General features: G+C 38.0%; 1 protein-coding gene across 2 annotated transcripts in view; it reads right to left on the bottom strand.

Moving 5' to 3' along the window:
• Positions 1-1,210: 1,210 nt before the first annotated feature.
• Positions 1,211-20,433, bottom strand: part of TEK (TEK receptor tyrosine kinase) — a 40,102-nt gene continuing 20,879 nt past the window's right edge. The window contains exons 4-23 of one of the 2 annotated variants that reach the window (XM_039733258.1): positions 20,236-20,388; positions 19,217-19,348; positions 17,926-18,066; positions 17,601-17,729; positions 16,691-16,845; positions 16,292-16,433; positions 15,754-15,915; positions 14,802-14,936; positions 13,739-14,032; positions 12,182-12,481; positions 11,489-11,646; positions 9,578-9,788; positions 8,530-8,640; positions 8,006-8,196; positions 6,799-6,912; positions 5,842-5,912; positions 5,211-5,251; positions 4,014-4,110; positions 3,410-3,509; positions 1,211-3,189 (exon numbers count right to left, since the gene is read on the bottom strand). In XM_039733258.1, coding sequence (XP_039589192.1) covers positions 3,115-3,189; positions 3,410-3,509; positions 4,014-4,110; positions 5,211-5,251; positions 5,842-5,912; positions 6,799-6,912; positions 8,006-8,196; positions 8,530-8,640; positions 9,578-9,788; positions 11,489-11,646; positions 12,182-12,481; positions 13,739-14,032; positions 14,802-14,936; positions 15,754-15,915; positions 16,292-16,433; positions 16,691-16,845; positions 17,601-17,729; positions 17,926-18,066; positions 19,217-19,348; positions 20,236-20,388 — 2,912 coding nt within the window. In that variant the 3' untranslated portion in view covers positions 1,211-3,114. The remainder of the gene's footprint in view (positions 3,190-3,409; positions 3,510-4,013; positions 4,111-5,210; positions 5,252-5,841; positions 5,913-6,798; positions 6,913-8,005; positions 8,197-8,529; positions 8,641-9,577; positions 9,789-11,488; positions 11,647-12,181; positions 12,482-13,738; positions 14,033-14,801; positions 14,937-15,753; positions 15,916-16,291; positions 16,434-16,690; positions 16,846-17,600; positions 17,730-17,925; positions 18,067-19,216; positions 19,349-20,235; positions 20,389-20,433) is intronic. The other variant, XM_039733259.1, reaches the window with a different exon arrangement.

Below are 20,433 nucleotides of genomic sequence, written 5' to 3'. Positions count from 1 at the left end.
TGTGCTGGCCAGGTGTGGATCAACAGAAATACAGCGCAAGACTCCCTGATGTCTGTCTGCTGAGAGTGGTGACCTTTGGGATTAAGTGGCACAAAGTCAATTGCTTTAGGTCCCTCTCTGTATCTCTCCGTGTTAAGGAATGCTGCTAAATCGGCCTGCAGCACAGCAGCAGGGCAAAAAGCCTCTCAGCTCTGCAGGTGCAATACGTTGTCATTTATCCTAAAGAATTTCTTTTTATAAAGGACAAAAAAACTTTTTTAAAAAGTGAGATAACAGGGAATGATGGTTCCAAATATTGGAACAGTGGTTTCTCTCTTTCCCTAAGCCCTCCTTCCTGTAACCTGTTTAACTGGACTCTGCCTCACATCTCCCATTTCTAATGGGGCTTGTCAATTTTGAATGAGTGATTTCCTAGCACCATCATTTACTAAGTTTCACATTCCGTTTAAACTGTTTTGTCTTGCTTTCTTTACATCCACTACAGCCAGTGCCCTACAGATGTGTCCAGGGAAGAAATGTAGAAAATTGTTACATGATACAATATAAAAGAATATAAGATGAATATTTATAAGGAGACCTCCTAATTGTCCTTCAGGGCAATTTACAGTGAGATTTAACCACTTACATTGCAGGCAGTGTTAACAGCTATTGAGCTAATGAATGGCACTCTGATGCTTTAATTTTGTGACATAATGTTCCAGGTAAAAATTTGCCACAGATGGAGATGTTCACATCAAGTAACAAAATAGCCATTTATGTCTGCTTGTTAGAAATGTATGAGAGTATGAGACATGAACCTCTTTGTACCTCTGAAAAATTCTGTACAGAAATTGGAGCAGTTCCAGATGGTTTTAGCCACATTTGCCTGGAAGTCTAGAAAACATCCTTGGAAGTATATTCTTATTCACCTCGCTGATAAGTAAGAATGTAGTTCAATTGTAAATTGCAATTTAGCATGCAATCCATGCTTCAAAAACCACTGTCCAAATAGTCTCTTTTGACAAAGGTGGTGGAATTTGTTTCTCTGGGCTTTTTTTTTTTGTTGTTGTTGGTTTTTTTTGGTTGTTTGGTTTTTGGGGCTTTTTTGTTTGTTTGTTTGTTTGTTTGTTTGTTGTTTTTATTTTGGGGTTTTTTTTGTTTTTTTGGGAGTTGAACTTTGGTCCAGTGAATCTGTTTGCTCTGTGTAAACATGAAAGAAGAGATCGGACTCTGGGTTCTAAGGCAGAGTCGGTTTATTTCAGTTTGAGCTGGGTGCCACCAGAGAGGGACCCTGACCAAAGAAATCCCTGGGCCTTTATACCCTTACAGTCTGTGCACCCAACCATCACACACTTGTCACGTGCCCTGCATCAGCCTCTTAGTCCTATGGTGATTTATGGTCTGGGGTCTTCTAACACCTCACTGGATTATCCGTGTCCGTGTGTCATTAACTGCTCTTATATTCCAGCTTGGGGCAGTCTTAGGACCCTTCAAGGTCTCAGCCCTTATCTGAAGATAACCAGTTTTTCTGTTTTCTCCCCTGCTTACCCATTATGGTAAGAATTCATTTAAAGCTCACCTATGCTAAGTTTTGAGCAGGGCCCTCTCATGCTAAGGTGAAAGCAAGTTACAATTAAACTTAAACCTACACAGATAATTTCTAATATTCTATAAGTAAACTTATTTTAATCCCCAACAATAAACTCCTAGTTTACATCTAGCACCTGGTTTACAGTGCAAGTTCTGCCTATCTCAAGGCCACACAAGTCATCTCAGCACCCTTGGCTTATTGGTTTGTTGGATTATTCCCTTTTAATAGGGAATATTCTATTTGAGTCAGTCTGGTGTATGTCATTAATGTTACTCTATACTCTGTGGCGATACCCCCACCTTGTTACTAATCACATACCATTCACAAAATAAGACTCAGAAGGGAAAATCTTGCACTCTTTCAAGCATCCACCTTTCTCCAAGTCTGAGGGGATGACCTGTTGCACCCAACTGGGACGACATTGTGGTCTGATGGACAGTTGTGAGCTGGTAAGTCAAGGGCAAGAGCGGAACATTTGTGCAAAACATGAAGTTGGCTACTATATGAAATTTTGATAGGGTAAATCCACCAAAACCCTTGTACTTGGCTTGACACCAGAAGTTCAAGCCAATCCTGCCGTTATTTGTCTTGTCTAAGGATTGGGACCTTTCTGGCAGGACAAATATCACTGTTTTGAAGCACTTGAGTACGATATTTTGTAAGAGGCCATACCACACCACAGATAGAATGAAAGGGTGAAATAAACAAAAGTAAGTAAGCCCTGCTGGTACATAATAGGTAGTAATTTATAATTATGCATTGAAATTATTAAATGAAATACAAATTGAGTAAGTCTCATGTATACCCAGGTGAGTTGTAAAAATGTGGTTTACAATACGTAGTATGCTCCTCAACACTACGCTTCATGAATATTGCTGTATGGCTGCCTCTGATAACAATAAACACTTCAAAATATATGTATATTTTGCATATGGGCAAAACCTGACAGTCATGCTAGGCAATGAAAGAACAATAGCATGTCTTTTATCTTACAAGTATCAACAGAACTTCTGACTAGATTACTTCTACTAGCTGACTTTTGCATTCAAACAGGAGTCTGTCTTAATTATCCTTGTTGAGCACGCTGGATTACAACTTCCATTGTTGCACTGCAACTGCCCAGCATTTTTGTTTCAAACATGATGAAATGTATATGGAATACTGCAATAAGTTACCACTTTGCTATGAGTAGCTCTTGGAAAATATAAAAAAACCCTCTAAGATGTCAATACTTAATGCATTACAATATGTATGTAGACATTATATCTACATGACTAGGAAAAAAGAAAACCCTGCGAATGAAACAACAGATTTTAAGACTTTAGTCTATACCTGCTTTGGACAGTATATACACTTCTACAGCCTATAAAGGCAGAGGTTACTGTGTGCTGTACACACACATAACTGTGGAAAAACAGTATTGCTGTATTATATATAGTTAGAGCTATACGCAGTTCTACACAGCACATCACATTTTGGGCTCCAGCAGATTGAATTTTGGTTTTCTGTAATACATCACTGATGAATGAAGATTTTTTTCCGTCTTAAGCAGCTTCTTCAGCGGAGCAATCAATTCCTGCATAAGTAAATTTCTCATATAGGGTAGTATTCACATAGGTCTGGAAAGGAAATAAGCAGAGATGTGATGCAAGGTGCATTACTTCAAGAACCCTAAATAATATTGAAATTATACATAGCCTAATTATTTATGTCTTTGTAATATATACATTTATATAAAAAATATAAATATATAAATTTATTAAACAGAGCACATATTTTATATACATACTTATATATAAAATATATATACTAATATATAAAATAGAGTTTTATTCTTACCTTCCTGTCTTCTAACATCCTGTTCAGTGACACCAGTATCTGAGCAAATGATGGTCTTTCATATGGTTTCTCTTTCCAGCACTGTCTCATTAGGTCATACCTTTAAAAATCCAACACCAGCATTTCATAGTTTAGATACATAGATTAAAGTTACAAGTTTTTGATAATTTAAAGATTATGCACATTCCACTTTTCGGAGGGAAATGGATTTCTACGTAAATGAAGTTACATTTTTCATAGTTGTTTGCTGTCTCAAAATAACTTTCATTTACTCTGGAATAATCAAAAATCTCTCTTTGAGCTAAAACCCTGGTGTTTTGTGTAAAGAACAGGATAACTGGCTGGAACGGAGAGCCTGAGAAAGTATTAATGGCAAATTAACTGTGTATGTTGTATACAAAAGGACTTACACACTTTTTAATGTTTTTATGTAGTTTTCATGTTTTGTGCATTTTAAAAATTTTAATGTAGTTTTTATATTTTCTAGTGAAAAAAAATGTTTGCTAGTTTCTTGTAGAAATTGTCAATGTTTTATAGCTGAAATTGTGTTATTCTGTTTCTTTTTTGGTTTGGTTTTTTTTTTTTTTTCTGAGGCAATACTCACACTTCATCATCACAGTTGAGAGGCTTTTCCAGTCGGTACCCTTGAGGGAGTTTTTCATATAGTTCTGCACATGTCATTCCACAATATGGTGTTCCTCCTAAAGTTTAACCATTGTCATGAAAAGAAGCAGGTTTTAATAAAAGAAAGTTTAATTTCACAGTAGAAATTGAAATTACTAACATAGTAACAGCTAAATTAATCCAAACTTAGGGGGTATTTTCCAACTACATTTTTATTGTTAATGCTTCCTTACTGCTTGATGCACAATATGGAGGAGAAAAGTAAAATTAAGTGCCAATTTTCTCATTTGTGTGGCTGCCCTAATTTCTTCTACAAGTCTGAGGGCCAGGATCTGATAATATTAAAAATGTTTTTTTCAATAGCATTGATGTCACTGGGCAAGTAATTCCTTCTTTAACATCATAATGATAAGATCTGGTATAGACTCATGGAGCTCTTACTGTCAGCTGGTTTTGCCCCTTTCTCTAGGTATTTGGTTGCTTAGACTCTTGATTTTCCATACTCCCTCCATATCTAGTGCCAACCCATTTAGTAAGGAAAGCCAGGAACAAATCAGAAATCCATAGTCCAGCTGGCGATGTGCACCTCAGTCATTAGCATCTCCTGGCCAGCAGATCATGGGCACATCTCCAGGGCAAATCACAAGAGAGGTGTAACACAATGATTTTGAGTGGTGCAAGGCTGTATCACAATCATGATGGGTAGAGGTATCTGCAGAAATGAACTCTAAATTTTATTTGAAGGTTAATGTTAAAAATTTTCTTCATGAATATTTGGAGTAGGAGGTGATTACTTCCCCACCCTGCAATATCATTAAAATATAAGTCTTGATTTGAAATGCAGGAAAGCTGAGGAAAAACCACCCACCAAACTCAAAACATGTTGTACTAAGGCTATATATCATATGATACCCTGGAATTTATATTTAGGTATGGCCTGGGTTTTACAGTGTAATGAAAACATGGTCATTATGGTTCTTTCTCATTTATAATGGTACTTGAATTGAAAATTTGACAATTGCATTTCCAACCATACTGATCCTAAATAAAATGTAGCAGAATAAAACAGAAAGAAAATGGAAATCTATTGTGGAGCAATATTTTTTAAAAGACTGAGTGAATAGAGCTGATTTGGTGCAGATTGTTTATTTGTGCAGTACAAAATTCAGGTACTTACCTAAACTAACAATTTCCCATAAGAGGACACCATATGACCATCTGCAACAGAGGGATATTATGAAGTGAAACAAGAATGCAACAAGAATTAATATTTTTAAATGGTAGGTAGTTTTGCTAGTAGTCAAGGAACACAGGGAAGTGTGATGTTTTTCTGTATTTTTATAAAGTTTTGTATAATGATGGGGCTTGCAGAATCAGAAAGCAGGAAAATTAGCAAAATTAATTCACTCTGAGTCAACCAAAGACCTTTATCAGATTGTGAGATTTCAGCAAATACTGAAATTACAGAATTTCTTTTCCAAATACAATTTCTAGTTTCCTAAATAAAATACAAATTTCTTCCGGGTTTCCCAAATATTCATCAGGTCTCCAATTTTGAATAAGTATAGCTAAAGTAGCCAAGCACATCCAAGTAGGTTGTGAACACAGAACTTGATCAGACCCTGAGGAAGAAATAAAAGTAACTTCTTTGTTATGGGTTTTATTTTTGCTTCCATTGCTAACATGCTGACATTACTACTGACATTACTACTGACATTAATTTTGAGTTAAGAGCAGAGGTCTCATGCTAGTTGTTGAACTTTCCTTCATATGGAATATTTTTAAATGCCACCTGAAGACATACTTACACATCACTATTTGTGGTGTAAACACTGTAATTCAAAGATTCAATTGCCATCCATCGCACTGGAAGTCGTCCCTAGAAGTTATTTAATGAAAGTTTATTTTTCACTTGTTGGTATAGCAATATTGCAGTTTATATGCCAACAATCATTCTCTGTTACCTTAGTGAAAACTGACTTTAAGTAAACTTTATCAAGTAAATTAACTTACTAACTTTTAGAGAAGAAATTCTTTATTGTGAGAGTGGTGAGACACTGGAACAGGTTGCCCAGAGTAGTTGTGGATGTGGGTGTTCAAGGCCAAGTTAGATGGGGCTCAGAGTAACCTGGTGTAGTGAAAGGTGGGGTTGGAACTAGATGGTGTTGAAGGTATCTTTCCAAACACATCATTCCATGATTCTATGATTGTCATTCTATGATTCTATGATTTGCTTCCCAAAGGAACAGTTCACATGAAAGTTTATTAAAAAATATCCAATCAGCATCAAGGTGAAATGTAAGTAATACCTCAGATGATGCCTCTGAACATCGTGGTGTCTTGACAACACAGTGCTATTTCTGGTCTTTAGTTTACGTGATGCTTATTATGTATCTTCTTTCAGATCCTCCAAAGCATTAGCTCTGGACCCATCCTGATGTACATCTGGTTACCTTCTTGGTAACTTTGGCTTTGTTCAGTAGAATTAGACCAGCTTGACTCATCTATTTTACTGTCATCCATATTCATATAAATAATTTAAAATTACATTTTATATTACAAACATGTTACAGGATTTATTACAAGTAGATGTATTTATGTGTATGTTAATAAACATGCATATTTTACATGGTAATTAATAAATTTTAAAAAATCAGTTCTGTAATAGCCATAAGTTTGCACTTTTGTTCATGTTAAAACACAGATTAAGAAATAAGAAAGCAAAGTCAAGAAAACAGACTGTATCAATTTGTTTTGGTCCTTACCATGGTCTTCTTAACGTAAACTTCCTGACCTCTTGATAAGCCAAAGTCAGCTATTTTTGCAACATAATTTTCTCCAACCAAGATGTTTCTTGCTGCCAAATCTCGATGAATAAACTAAAATGATAATAATAATAATGATAATGATAATAATAATCATGTAATAATGTAATAAAATAAGGGAATCAGTGTAATTTAGTTTTACATGTATTACTTTACTGCTGTATTGAAAATGGCAAACATTTAGAACAAAAACATAAAACAAAGAAATTGGCTTGGTATTTGGCTTGGTCACTACCAAGAACATTTTAAATTTTATCTGAAAATGAAAGCAGTTAACTACCATGTTGTTTTAAGTCTTAATGCCTCTTCCACTATTCCCCATTGCCGGGGTCGGCTGTTACTCATCTCTGTCCCAGCACGAGAAAAGGTGGTTCTGGGTAGGCCGCGCTCTCGAAGAGGGAGTCTGCACTCTTGCTTTTGGTCTTCAGTTGAGTTTATTGTTTCTTATCTACAAAGTTTTTCTGTCTGTCCAGCCGAGGTCTGATCAGCAAGACAGCCAAGGGCACTCTCTCCCGCCCACGGGGCGGTTGTCTCTTTTGTAGTGAAAACTACGTACTAGATATTTACCTTCTATTTCCAATACTTTTCGCCCTTGTTGGAAAGTGTACCTTCACCATGAACCAATCCATACATGCCAACATCATCCTGAACATGGATGCCAAGGAGAAGAAAGAAGAAGGACAGGGCACGCCCAAATTCCTCCATCTTAGAAACCCTGACCCTCATGTACAGAATTTCAAACCCCCCTGTACAACATACAAAACCCCCCTGTACAGTGCTCCAAAACTTTTTCCCTTCGCCCTGTGATTGCTACTACTATGCTACTTAAACTTTTGTGGCCCGTAATTCTTTATATAAGGTTGGCAATTTGCTCTATGAATTAAGGTCGAATTTCCAGGTGTCTTTGGCTTCCTGCCAGGGTCTCCGAGCCCCTGCCAGGGCTTTGAGACATCCAGGGCATCCAGAGAGATGCTCTGGGTTCTGACACCCCATGACATAGTATTTGGTAAGTTTAAATGGAGACAACAAAATAAATCTCATTCATTGTGTGCTATAAAGCTAAAATTAAAAATTAATGTAATTAAAGGTCATATTCCCCGGAAAAGTATTTTCCATGCTTTCAGTAGGTAGAGAGTTGAAGACTGACCTGTTTCTGGCTCAAGTAGTCCATCCCTCTGGCAACATCTGCTGCAAAATGCAGAAGTTGCTGAGACGAAAGCGTAGATGCAGTACTGTTGGCAATAGCAAATGCTGGGTCTGTCTCTAGTACTCTGCTTTTCCGAAGGAAGTCCAGTAAATTTCCATGGGGAGCATACTCAATAGCAAGGTAAAGATATCCTAACAAAACATCAGATAGGAAGCATATCACAAAGTAAGAGATGGTCAGTAATAGCCTTTAGAAATTTACACTAGCTTGAGTGAAAAAAGGAAATAAACACTGGAGGGCAATGTCAAACAGGCTAATTTCTAGGAGTAGAGGAGAATTTAGAGGTAGTGTTGAGCATAATTTCTGGAGCATTAATATGGGCTTGTAGATCTAGACACAAGTTTATCTGACCTTTTAACAAATGTTGCACAGAGACCCGTTAGTGTTTCTCTGGACTGCATGGGCTTGTTTAGAGGGTTTTTTAAAAGTAATTTTTAAAGTACATGCATTCAATAGTATCTTACCCCTATGTTCGCATGCTCCCAAAAGATTTATGATGTTGGGATGATGACCAAGTTTACAAAGAACTTCAAGTTCTCCAGCAAAATCTCTGTGATCATCTTTTGAGGCGTACTCTGAAAATCAAAAAAGCACACATGTATGTTTTAGTTTGAACTGAATTTATAGCAGTATATATTTTTTTTAATTATGGGGACTCTGCGTTGCTTGGGCCACTATTATTTCAACCCCAGTAGAAAGAGAAAAACTGCAAGGTACATTAGTATTTGCAGAAAAAAGTAGGGTTTTTCAATCAGATGAAAAAAAATATGAGAAACAAGTGTCTGTAAAAGCTATCTGCAGAGAAAGGAAGTATCATAACCCACCCTGTCACTCTCCTTACCTAAGAGTGCAAAATGTTGTAGCAGATTTTATGAAAAGTAGCTGCTTAAAAATCCTTCCATATGTGTGCTGTTGATTATTCCTGCCTGTATGTAGACCATGGCTATTTTTAAATTAATCACCACATTTAAAAGTGTTTTTTAATGCCTAGATAATGACCTGGTGAATTACAATAAAACACACATTTTTGCAGTATTGTACATATTGTAGCTGTCTCTAGAATATAGCTGTCATGCCCAGTGAATAAAAAGAAAAGTAATGATCCCCATGGTATGTGTATCTATAGATGCATAGATGCAGTTGTCTCTGAACAGCTAAAGTGAGCAAGATGAACAAATGCTGTGCCCCAAGACTAGCTCTCTGCTCCTATCTAGCCAGTGCATCTTGCCTTGCAAATGAACTCACATGAAGCTCATACTGATTTATGAATTGAAAAATACATTATAGTTAATCATATCAACCACTGAGGAGAAATAGAAACCAACTTGATCCAGCAGAAATACATTTGTTGACCAATCATGGCCTAGTGACACCTGATACAGTTTAATTAGCAACTATGAATAATTATTTTAGCTTTAAAAGAGGGCTATTAAGCACTTTGTATGACAGAGAAACATTTGGAATACACAATCAAGAAAACTCTTTAGTCACAGAATCCATGATCTTTACTACCTTTCATCCTTTTTATTGCAGCATCCATGCGTAAGCCATCTTTCTTAATGCGTGCTTTCAGGACTTGCCCAAAGTTACCTTCCCCAATCACATCTTGAAATTTTATGTCATTCCATTCAAGAACTGGATAAATAGTAGGATCTGGACTGTTTTTGGCTTTCCTGCTCAGAGTGAGAGTACCTGAGTTAAACTGCAGAGCTGGCTCTTCCCTCTGCAACAGAGTTAAGAAAATTACATTAACTGTGATTTCGACTTCACTGAGCAATGCCTTGATTACATTTCCCAGATACCTATGCTCACGCATCTACACACACACACACACACACACACACACACACACAGAGCTCAATGCATCTCTTATATACACCAGAATGAGTACATTAGACAGCTACATCTACTTTAATTGCAACAAGAAGTTCTGCCCAGATTCACCAAATTAATCAGGCTTCTAATTTGTGTGTAAGTACCTTTTAGATCTGGGCCTCCTGAACAGTTTATAATCATTTTGAAGATGAAGGACGTGGGCAAATATAATGTGATAAAACAGATCTCAAAACCAGTTATAAGTCTCAGGTTTAAGATTTATCTCATATTAGGCTTAATTAAATCTTGTGTTGGTCAGGTTCAGCAGGAAAGGTGATACAAGAAGAAGCAAGGAAATAAAAAGAGAGAGGAAATTATCTTCCTTCATGCTTAAGGAGATATCTCCTCTTCAGTTACACATTCTCATGAAATGCTGCTGTGAGAAAAATTTTAGGACTAGGAGACAAAGCCAGTCTGTGTGGCCTGCAGACTGGTCATATCATTGGGTGAGCCCCCATCCCTGTTTCTGAAACAATCGATTTAAATATGAAGGAGCTCTTTGGGCCAGCTTCAATCTGTCCCACAGGTTCCCCTCTGAAGGCAGAGAAAAGCACCAGAAAGCAGAGTGAATAAGAGGTGTAGGAGTGTGCCCCCTAATGACAAGAGTGGCAAAACTAGCCTTTGTCCCCCAAAAAAGGAAGGAAACCCAGAAGTTTCTCTTAACAATTAGGTGAAAAGCCACCTCATAGGACCTTAGGGACTTCACCAAAAACCTGAGGACATCTAATTGGATAGAAGCCAAAAAGTCCTGCCTGGCCCATCAGGTAGAAAAGAAGAGAACAAAAGAGCTAAAAGGCTTTTGTGAGGTGTTTTTACCAGGAACAGACCTCTGCACCTGGCTCGAGTTTTTCTGTTTGTTATTTTGCCTTTTATTAAACCTTTTTTGTTTCTAACACTGCAGCAGAAATCATCCTGCTTATTTCTGCCCCCAAAGTAATAGCTAAGCTATTCTTGGATGAATTATATTTCTTTTTAAGGGTTTATGAGACCTGGCCCAAGAAAAAGAAAAATAATAAAGAGACTGCAGCAGGATACAAATAAATATGTGTGTATAGAGAGATACCCTTATGTGATGTTAAAGCCTTCAGCAATTTCCTCACGGCCAAAACTATGATGTTGCCGTTGATAGATCCCTAGTGTACTGTCCCCAGGTTGAAAATGGATGAGCAGGTATCAGCAGCTGCTGATGCTCAAAAGCAACATTAAATATTTGGTAGTTTTCAAAATCAGGCATGATTTCATAGAGGCAGAAAGGCTCCTCTATTCTGTCTGGCTTGGTACTTGTCATACACAAATGTGACAAGGCAGAAGAGGAACCACAGCAAATGGTCTATAAACTTTTTTTCAAGTGAAGTTTTCTACCTCCTAGCCTGCAGCTGTGACAGCTTTAGCTTTGGGTTACTTGTAGAAGCTTTACAACAGTACTAATTGCAGACATAAAGAGAACACAGTGTTTGGGAAAGCCAGGAAAAAGAAATTGGAAGAAAACACAGGAAAAGATGAGCTAAAGTTAATAATCAAACTGACACAGGAAAGCTGGAAACCTACCACCACATTTTGGAAAGCCTGAGCCATTCGACGCTGGAAGTTGGCTCGCTTTAACTGCAGCATGATGAGAAAGGCCAGGAGAATTGTTACACAGGTCATCCCTGCAGAGCCAAGGATAGCAATAAGGAGCATTTTGCCTCCTTTTGGTTCATATGGAGCTGTTGAGGAAGGACATAAGAATTCATCATCATTTTCAGCTTATTCTGAATTTAACAATACATTAGCGATGTATAACTGAATACTCCTGTCTTGTAAACTGTTTAAAGAGCTAAGAATGCATTCTTTTGTTTTCCAAAAATGTCAAAAACATTGGATGCTCTGAATTTCAGATGTATGAGCACCTACATACTGTATTGCATTCAGTCAGAGCAGAGATGAGGCCACATTCAGTGATCTAATGGTCTTGTATACAGTTCTGATTTTTGAGTCACTTTTGACTCTAATTTTTGAGTCACTGGGCCCTTTTTAGTGGATATACACAAATGGTGCTTGTTGTCACTTCATCAATACCATGCAATGAAATAAGAATTAAATTTTGGTGGTGCTGTGTTGCGTGTCAGAATTAATAGCAAAAGAAAACTCAGATTAAAAAATTAGTACTATGACAATGTCTTAGCTAACAAGACAATGTCTTAGCTTAGTTTACTCAACCAGTCCTGGTTTGTGCAAATCCAGCGTAGTGGATTAACTAACCTTTAGTTTCTGGAAGGGTCTTCAGTTCAAACGATGTGTTCGGGTTGCTCAAGCCAATGTTGTTCTGAGCATTAATCTGAACCTGGTACACAGTGTCTGGCTCGAGGCCCTTGAGGTGATATTGAGTAATGCTGGTGTTCTTTATGATAATATCAATGTGGTTGTACTCAGCCTTGCCATAAATTTTGTAGCTGATGATGATGGAGGAGATGGAATGACCCTCAGCAGCTGTCCAAGAGATGACTGAGGATGTGTCTGTGGTGTTAGAAAACCTGATGTTGTTCGGGGCAGGAGGGATTCCTGAGAATAAACACAAACACACAAGGCATTGGCGTGTACATCCACCTCTTTCTCCTTTCCACAGAGAACAAAACATTTTCCTCAGTACTTTTGCTGTGCTAAACAGAATTTGTTGATGAGCTATGGCAACTGAATGCAATAATTTTATGATCTTGATGTGCTGCCATCCTTGTAGCAGTGTTCCATACTTCCAGCAGAGGTTGGAGTGGCATTCAACATACTGTCTTGGATGAAGAGACACATCCTCTGAGTTGTATGCAAGCTCACCATATTTCCTTTCAGATTAATGCAAAAAGGGTTAATTTCCTTCTATACTGTATCATCATTCCCTTGTAATTCCCATGTCCTGTACTTTCACTGCTTCAGAGAGCAATTACCTGTCAGGCTCTTAGAAAGAAAGGAAATTGATAACAACACTTCCAAAAACCTAATCAGAAAACTACCAGCAGGGTTGAGTGCTACATTTTCAGATGCAGCCATGATTATTAAGCTAAGTACCTTCTCCTGGAAATCAGTACCCTTATGTGATTCTCAGTGCAGTTTGGTGTCAGAGCTCAGGAAAATGAAGAGTCCCATGACAGCCATTGATACTTCCACTAACACATGCAGGATTTCAGTGAGGGCCTCTTTACATGACCTATAAGGAGGAAGAAGCCCACCTTTCCAGTGTGTGGTAAGGGCAGTGTCACCCATCAGCCATTCAGAGGGACAGCTGTTCAGATGGTACTTCATTCAGATAGGGCGTTTGTTGTGGTGTTGTGAAAGCACAGTGCTCACACTCAGGGAGTTCAAGAGCGGTCTTCAGTGTAGCACACTTAACCACTCTTTGCTCACAGGGGTTTTACCTTGCATTGCATCTTCTCTTCTTTAAGTGCTGACTATTTCTGTATTGTCATAGCTGAATTGAGTAACAAAAGAGCTTGGAGTATTGAACTCTGATGGCTCATCACTCTGAGGAGGAAAAAATGCTACTTGTGTCAGAAGCATGAGTCCCACTGAAATGAAGATGTGGATTCTGAAGCTTGGTTTTCTCCTTTTAAAAGAAACCCACATTAATAGTTCCTGACAATTTCCAGCAGAAGAATTCCTTTGGATGCTGAGCTTTCCAAATGATAGCAATAACAACCATAAGCGATCATCAGGAACTAAGCGATACCAAATAAAGGATTACATTTAACGTAATCATCAAGTGACAATTAGTCTGATCACTGGGGGTAACATGAAGAATTAAACAGAAGGATGTGAATCAGCACTTACTGTCACTGAAAGTCCATGCATACAGATAGTTGCTCCATTCTCCTTGGGACCTGGTGTTCACCCGTACCCTGCACATGTATTGCTGTCTAGGCTCAAGATCTTTAATGATCAAGGTGGACATATTTCCTGGCACTTGAGTAATAACACTGCTCTCGTCACCGTTGTCATTCACGCTCTTCCTTTCCACTTCAACACGAATATCATCCTCTGTCCTCAGTGTTAAGGGATGCCATGACAAATTCAGTGATGTCATACTTTTTGGAAAGAGAGTGATACCTTCTGGTGGAGGAAGACCTTGGAAAAGCCACAGTGAAACAGGGAACAACATTTCATGTCTGATATCTAAGCTAAAATAGGGGTACAGTTATTCCCAACCACTTGCCCCAGTTTGGGGTGACATAGGGTAATTCTCTCAGCCATCCCACATAATTTGGCTGAAGTTACACCTAAGAAGTGTTGATAGTCCCACAGTATCTTAGCAACAGATGATGTGCCAATAAAAGGGCATCTTCAATGAGCTGGTGTTGCAGATGTGCTTTTGTTTTAGACGTGAGAAGCCAACAGTGGTTGTCCTGCTAGATAGGTCCTGGTGTAATCCTCATATATTCTGTATGTCTGTATTCAGTTTATTTAGTTAGGGATCTATCCCAAATGAATTAAAAACTTTCTGGCTTGTTGCAACATCTTCAATTTTAAAGTAAGTTGATCTAACACTACGAGGAAGGATTGCAAAAAAGTGATTCTTATCTCCAACTCTGTTGCATAGCCAACCAAAATATATAAATTTTTCTTTCCTAGATCCCTCAATTCTAAATCAGGGAAAATAATAGCTCTGCCTTTTTCTTGTTTTCTTCACCTCTGGTTTTTTTATTGGGTTTTTTCTTATCCTTCTTTTTTTTTTTTTAATATCCCTTTGCCTGAGATTCTTTTGAAAGAGTCTACAAAGTTTTCAAGTGCAACTTTCTTTGCTCAAGTGAAAGTGTTATGACAGAGATCAGGGAACAGACAGCAGAGAAGAGGGGTTGAAATACCCCATTTGTGAGAAGCCGTGGTGATCCCTTACCAAGTGCAGCTGTTGTGAAGCTGGCCTGTGGTCCAGGATGGCCTTCCCCGCCTTCCCCTTGACGACTCAGCTGAACACAGAACTGATACTCAGTTTTAGGTTCCAGATTGTCCAGTCTTTTAGTTGTGCCTTTTACTGACAATAGAAGTCAAAAGTAAGTAAAACCATGGCCCATGTTGAAATATGATATGGAAGAAAATGTTTGGAAAATACAAGGTAAGATACACAGGCTCCTTTTTTGTTGTTGTTCTTGATTCAGTGGGATAAACTAATTAGAAGTATAAAATAACTATTTTTAAATTGAGCTCCAACCCAGTCCAAAGGTTGCTTCACCTGCCGTTCTTTCAGGACAAAACAATACTGGTTGCTTAGTCAATGTCCTTTCTGTACACAGATCTTGGGTTGTACTCATTTAGTAACAGCTGTTGTTAAAGGCCCAGTAATGTTTCCTGTAGTATTTTAGGCTATGCACAAAATTTGAAAGCATAGCTGGAGGAGGTCATCTAACTCATAAGCAGGTTTCATTTTGCCTATACCGTTACTGATAAATATTTTGGTAAGTTATTTGTCTCACTAGGGCCACAATCAACACAACACAAGAGGGTAAATGCCTCAGCATGTCTCCATGTCTCCATACTGCCCACTGCTTTTGAAAATCTTCCTTTTACATGGAAGTTTAAAACAGCTGGGCCCAATACTGAGTACAGCATTAATCCTAAGGAAGGAGGGAAAAACCTTTTGTTCCTGAAGTGAATATACACTTTCAACAACTGTTGGTGTAACACATCCACATGAACATTATGTGTAGTGATAAACAGTCACACATCTAGTCACAAAAGGTTTAATTTCTATGCACTGTAGAGTCTTTTGAGGCTAATCAAGAACAGAAACATATGACTTTCAGTTGGTAGGTGAATTTTGTCTTGAAGGGAATTAAAGAACATCCTCTTACCTTCCACAGACATCCAGGACTGATAACGTTTTGCTGGCTTGTACAGAAGTTTTGTTGACACAACAGGTCCATCTCCATTGTGTAACTCAGCATTGATATCAATTATGAGAAAATTATGTCCTCTGTCTGTCAGCCTTGGGGCATACTGTGGCACAGGAGGAACTGAACAAGAATGCACGTATTAAACTAACCTTTTATCTCCCTGTATCAGTAAGACACTGGTTATTCCTAGATCTATGGGAAAATTATAGACGCTCTTCAAAACTCTCATAAAATAGATGGGGCTTTATGAGCTAAAGTTGACAGTTAAGATATTTAAAAAAAAAACTTGGGTGTTGTTCTAAACCTTATCAGCACGCTTATTCTTTAAATATACATAATTAGTATGTTACTTATAATGCGTTTCTGTTCATATTCCAAGTGTAAATATTTATTCAGGCATTTTCCAGCAGCGCAGAGAACAGAAAGATCAGACATGCTGGAGTATAAAGCTGTGCTTAAAATTAAAGAGACAAGGACACTTCAAGAAAGCTTTTACCTTTGACTGCAACTTGAAATGGTTTCTCTGCCATTCCTGCTACTGTCTCCACACTGCAAACCCAAGTTCCTGTATCACCAGGTAGGACTCGATTAATTCTAAACATGGCTTCAGAATGATTACTGGTAGAAATTTCATCAGGCTGAAATGACAAAAGACGTACAAGACCTGAAATATTTGGGCATTTTTGAGTATTCCAATGATGCTTTGAGTTTAGTGATATCTATAAAAAGCATCTATAAAGGCCAACTTCATATTTTCATATGTGCTGAGAAGTTCATAGAGTATCCCAGAATACCAAAATTTCATATTATGCTTGAAAACCATAGTATGCATTAACAACAGATAAAGTCAATATAAACATTAGAAATACCAGAAAGCAATTGATCAGGAGCCTACCCTCAGGACAGTTCCATCTTGCTTCAAGAGTTTGAATTCTTCAGATTTAGGAAGCGGCATCCCTGTTGCTATACAAAATGGCTTGAACTCGACGCCAGAATTGAGTTCCACAGGATCTAGTAAGTTTACTATCTGAGGCGAAAGATCTGCTGAACCTATAGAAGATATATAGTATAATGTCACCCTTCCAACAGACATTTCAAAAGGCAGGTTTAGGTGTGCAGGCAGTGTAGGTGTCTGGTTCTGCCTTCCCTCATACTTTCTCTCTATTTTGACTCTTCGTAAGACCAGACAGATCGCAACAGTATAATTTGGCTGGTTGGATCAGAGCTTTATCTCTCTATTTGGTTTTGTTCTTGAAAAGTTTCACAAATCAGCAGTGGATTTGTCACTTTATTTATCTAGCTGAAATAATAAGTGCTGAATGCATCTTACGGAGTACCTTGCCTGAATCCAATGAGACAAGGTGTGTTAGCTTTGTAAACTTGGGTTTCTCCCAGAGGGACCAAGCAGTTTTAAACTCTGGTGTTGTCTCAATGTCTCAGTTATCACTTTCAGGTCATGCAGCTCATGGTATAGGCATGTATACAGCCAGCTAAGAGGTAGGTAATGGTAAAAAACCATGAGTTTATACAAAAAGCTGGATGTGCATCTTCTGTCAGGGATTAATGTTAAGATCAATCAAGTCCTATAGAGTAAATCTTGAAAATCTAATGATATCATCTTAATAAATGCAACATATAGGTCAGAGGCTTAAAAATACTGTATTGCAATGAGGCTGTACAGAAGTGTCTGCGCCACTGGAAAGTAATGGGTGGAGCAAGAATACCAGCCTGGAATGGTAATGCTGTACCAGCATTAAGATCTGTTTTAATTACAGTGGGTACAACAATTTAGTACCTTACTTTACCTTTTTTTTCACATTGCAGACCATGCCATCCAAAGGAGCAGATGCAGCCCTTAAATCTGTCACATGTTCCTCGATTGTGGCAATTACATTTGAGTTTGCAATCTGGCCCATAAAACCCAGGTTTACATTCTGCAAGTACATAGGTTGCAGTTAGTGCAAAGGTGCTAGAAAATGTCTTCCAGTATTTTTCAGTCTCAGTTCAGAAAAAAACCTTTCACATGACTGTAAAATATATAATCTACTACTCTTCTCTGTTGGTTCCCTTCTGTATTTCCTGTGTGCAGAGCATTAAGGATTCCCCCATTATTTTTTTTTTTCACTATACCTTTATCGCATTCCAGTCCCATCCATCCTGTGGCACAAGAACAACCATATGGATCTGGCAGACAGAACATAAAGTTTCTGCAGCCATAATTTTCTTTACAGGTCTCTTCACATGTTTTGCCAAATGTGTTGGCTCCGCAAGCTGTTGAAGGGAGAGAGGGAAAGAATAACCCAACGGCATTGTCCATGAAAGAGGCAGTGCTTCTAATGATACTGCATTAGACAAGAGAAAGCATGAATTTGAATTAAAAATAGCACTTTGATCATTCAAATATATTAAAAACCACACCAATTTAAGTCACAGCTGTTCTAATAGTCAAGTACAGGCAGCAGAAACAATTTTCACACTGTAAGGATCCATCAGCCAAGCACCCTTGCTTTAGATCTATGGGACACAGATTCAGCAATAAATTGTGTTTATGAGCCTTTCTAATGTAAAATGGACAATTAGTGCCACGAAACCCAAATATTCTTAGTGGTGAACGCATGTGAAATTGCTGATGTAAAGGTTTTGCTTCTATGATAAGAGCAGCACTATGCTGAGGTGATTTGAACGCCAATGATTCCAACAGCTTAGCTCTAGTATTTTCAGTGCTGCAATCCAGTCAAATAAAAGGACACATATTTAGCAATGAATCCAAAAGATGCTTGGAGAAATCAAAACAATGTGATGCCCACTATAATTTTTTCAGAATCCAAACTACTTGCCACAAACACAGATTGGCACAAACAGATATGCACTGCTGATATCCCTACAGAGACAAAGCACTTTGTAAGCACATTAGCAGCTTCTTCAGAAGCAGCCAGGGAATTTCTAGCATATTTCCTAGTGCCAATGTATTCTTAAGGTATCCTGTACTACAATGCATTTAACTTAGTCAGCAGCACTGAGCATACTCATTTCAAGGAAGTCATAAAACAGCTCAGATTGGAAGTGACCTCAAAAGATCATCTGGTCCTGCCTTTTGTGAGAAAAGGAGCCTTGGAGGTATTAGGTAGCATACTGTCCAAGTGCATATTGGTCATGAAGTGTTGGAAACATTCAACATCCCTAGCAAAATAATCTCTACTAGGAGAAGAGAGAGAGAAATTAAATACAGCTGCAACAACAGCCAGAGCAGAATTCAGGATTCATCTCACCCAACTCTGTCCTGTCTCTATCACTAGCTGTAAATGCTGCAGCTTTCAAGAGTAAAACCAGGAACTACATGTGATGTTTCCCTCAATAATACAACAATTTCTGTTACTGAGAACAAATTAATAAGCAATTGCTGAAAATGCTATTTACTTACCTTTCTCACATGTTTTTCCCATAAAACCTGGAGGACAGATGCATTCTCCAGTATCTTCATGACAAATGCCATTGTTTGTGCAGGAAGGGCAGTGGAAGCTACAGGAAGGGCCCCATTTCTCAGCTTCACATCCTTTTGTGGAAAAATATAATGACATATTTGTTGTCTTCTTATTTACTAACCCTTCAAGTTGTAATATTCTTTTTAGAGCAAACAGTAAAAGACATAGAAGTACAACCTATATGGAACCCCACACACCAGTCAACGGGACCACTGGTTGTTAGTAAGGTAGCAGTAAGTTCAAAATCCAAATTTGGGGCATTAGATTTATTTATTCACTACTCCTGGAACTATTGTGTTGATATTCATTAATGAAATAAGTGTTACCGTCATAAATATTTTCTGTACAATGTGAGATATTTGAACAGCTATCTATTTTTTCACATCAATTTTATATTTTTGTCCAAGTTAATAGAATAGAATTTTCCTTACATCTGATTGACATAGCAGCATGAGCAGAAAAGTATATAAAATGCATATAGCAAAATATCCCAACTCATTACGTCATCCAGTAGGAAGAGAACCTTAAGAGCTAACTAGAACTAAGGTAGTTTGTGAAGTTATCATATTGTATGCTAAAGATTATGAACCTTAGGATAAGAGTGGTTTGGATATAACTCACCATAGAGGACAGGGAGACCCAGTGAAGCATTACCTCCTTTATTCATTTGTGGTGTTTGAAAAAGCTGAGATGCTGACAAAAGAGCTAGCTGTCCTGGCAATAGCTAAGATGAGCTCAACTTAAATCTGATGGGGTGGTTTTTTCTCTCTCAACTGTTGGCATCAGTATCAGCTTGATGTTTTACCCAAAGGCCCTTGGGTAAAACTATCTTCTGACATAATCTGATAGCAGCAAGTGTCAAGAAAGATTTTGGTCCTTATTTGGGCACAATATGTTTCATTTCAGGTTAATTTTGACTTGTAACTATTAATCATCACCACACGTTAATGGAACTTACGTCTTACAATAAGCCTCGTGTAAGCAGAAGTAAAACGGTCTCCTCCTATATATCTGGCAGAGTAAACCCCTGCATCCTGTGGTTGCACTTGAGTATAGGAGACTTCCAGCTCTCCTGGCACTTCATGCCTGGGCACGGAATGGATGAAGGAGCCTGAGGAAGGAGCACACAGATACCACAGACAGACGTCATTCACCC

This window comes from Passer montanus, unplaced genomic scaffold (assembly GCF_014805655.1).
Source record: "Passer montanus isolate IOZ18808 unplaced genomic scaffold, ASM1480565v1 scaffold85, whole genome shotgun sequence".
Lineage (NCBI taxonomy): Eukaryota > Metazoa > Chordata > Aves > Passeriformes > Passeridae > Passer > Passer montanus.
The sequence above is the reverse complement of the archived record's forward strand: the minus strand, read 5'-3'. Positions and strand labels throughout refer to the sequence as shown.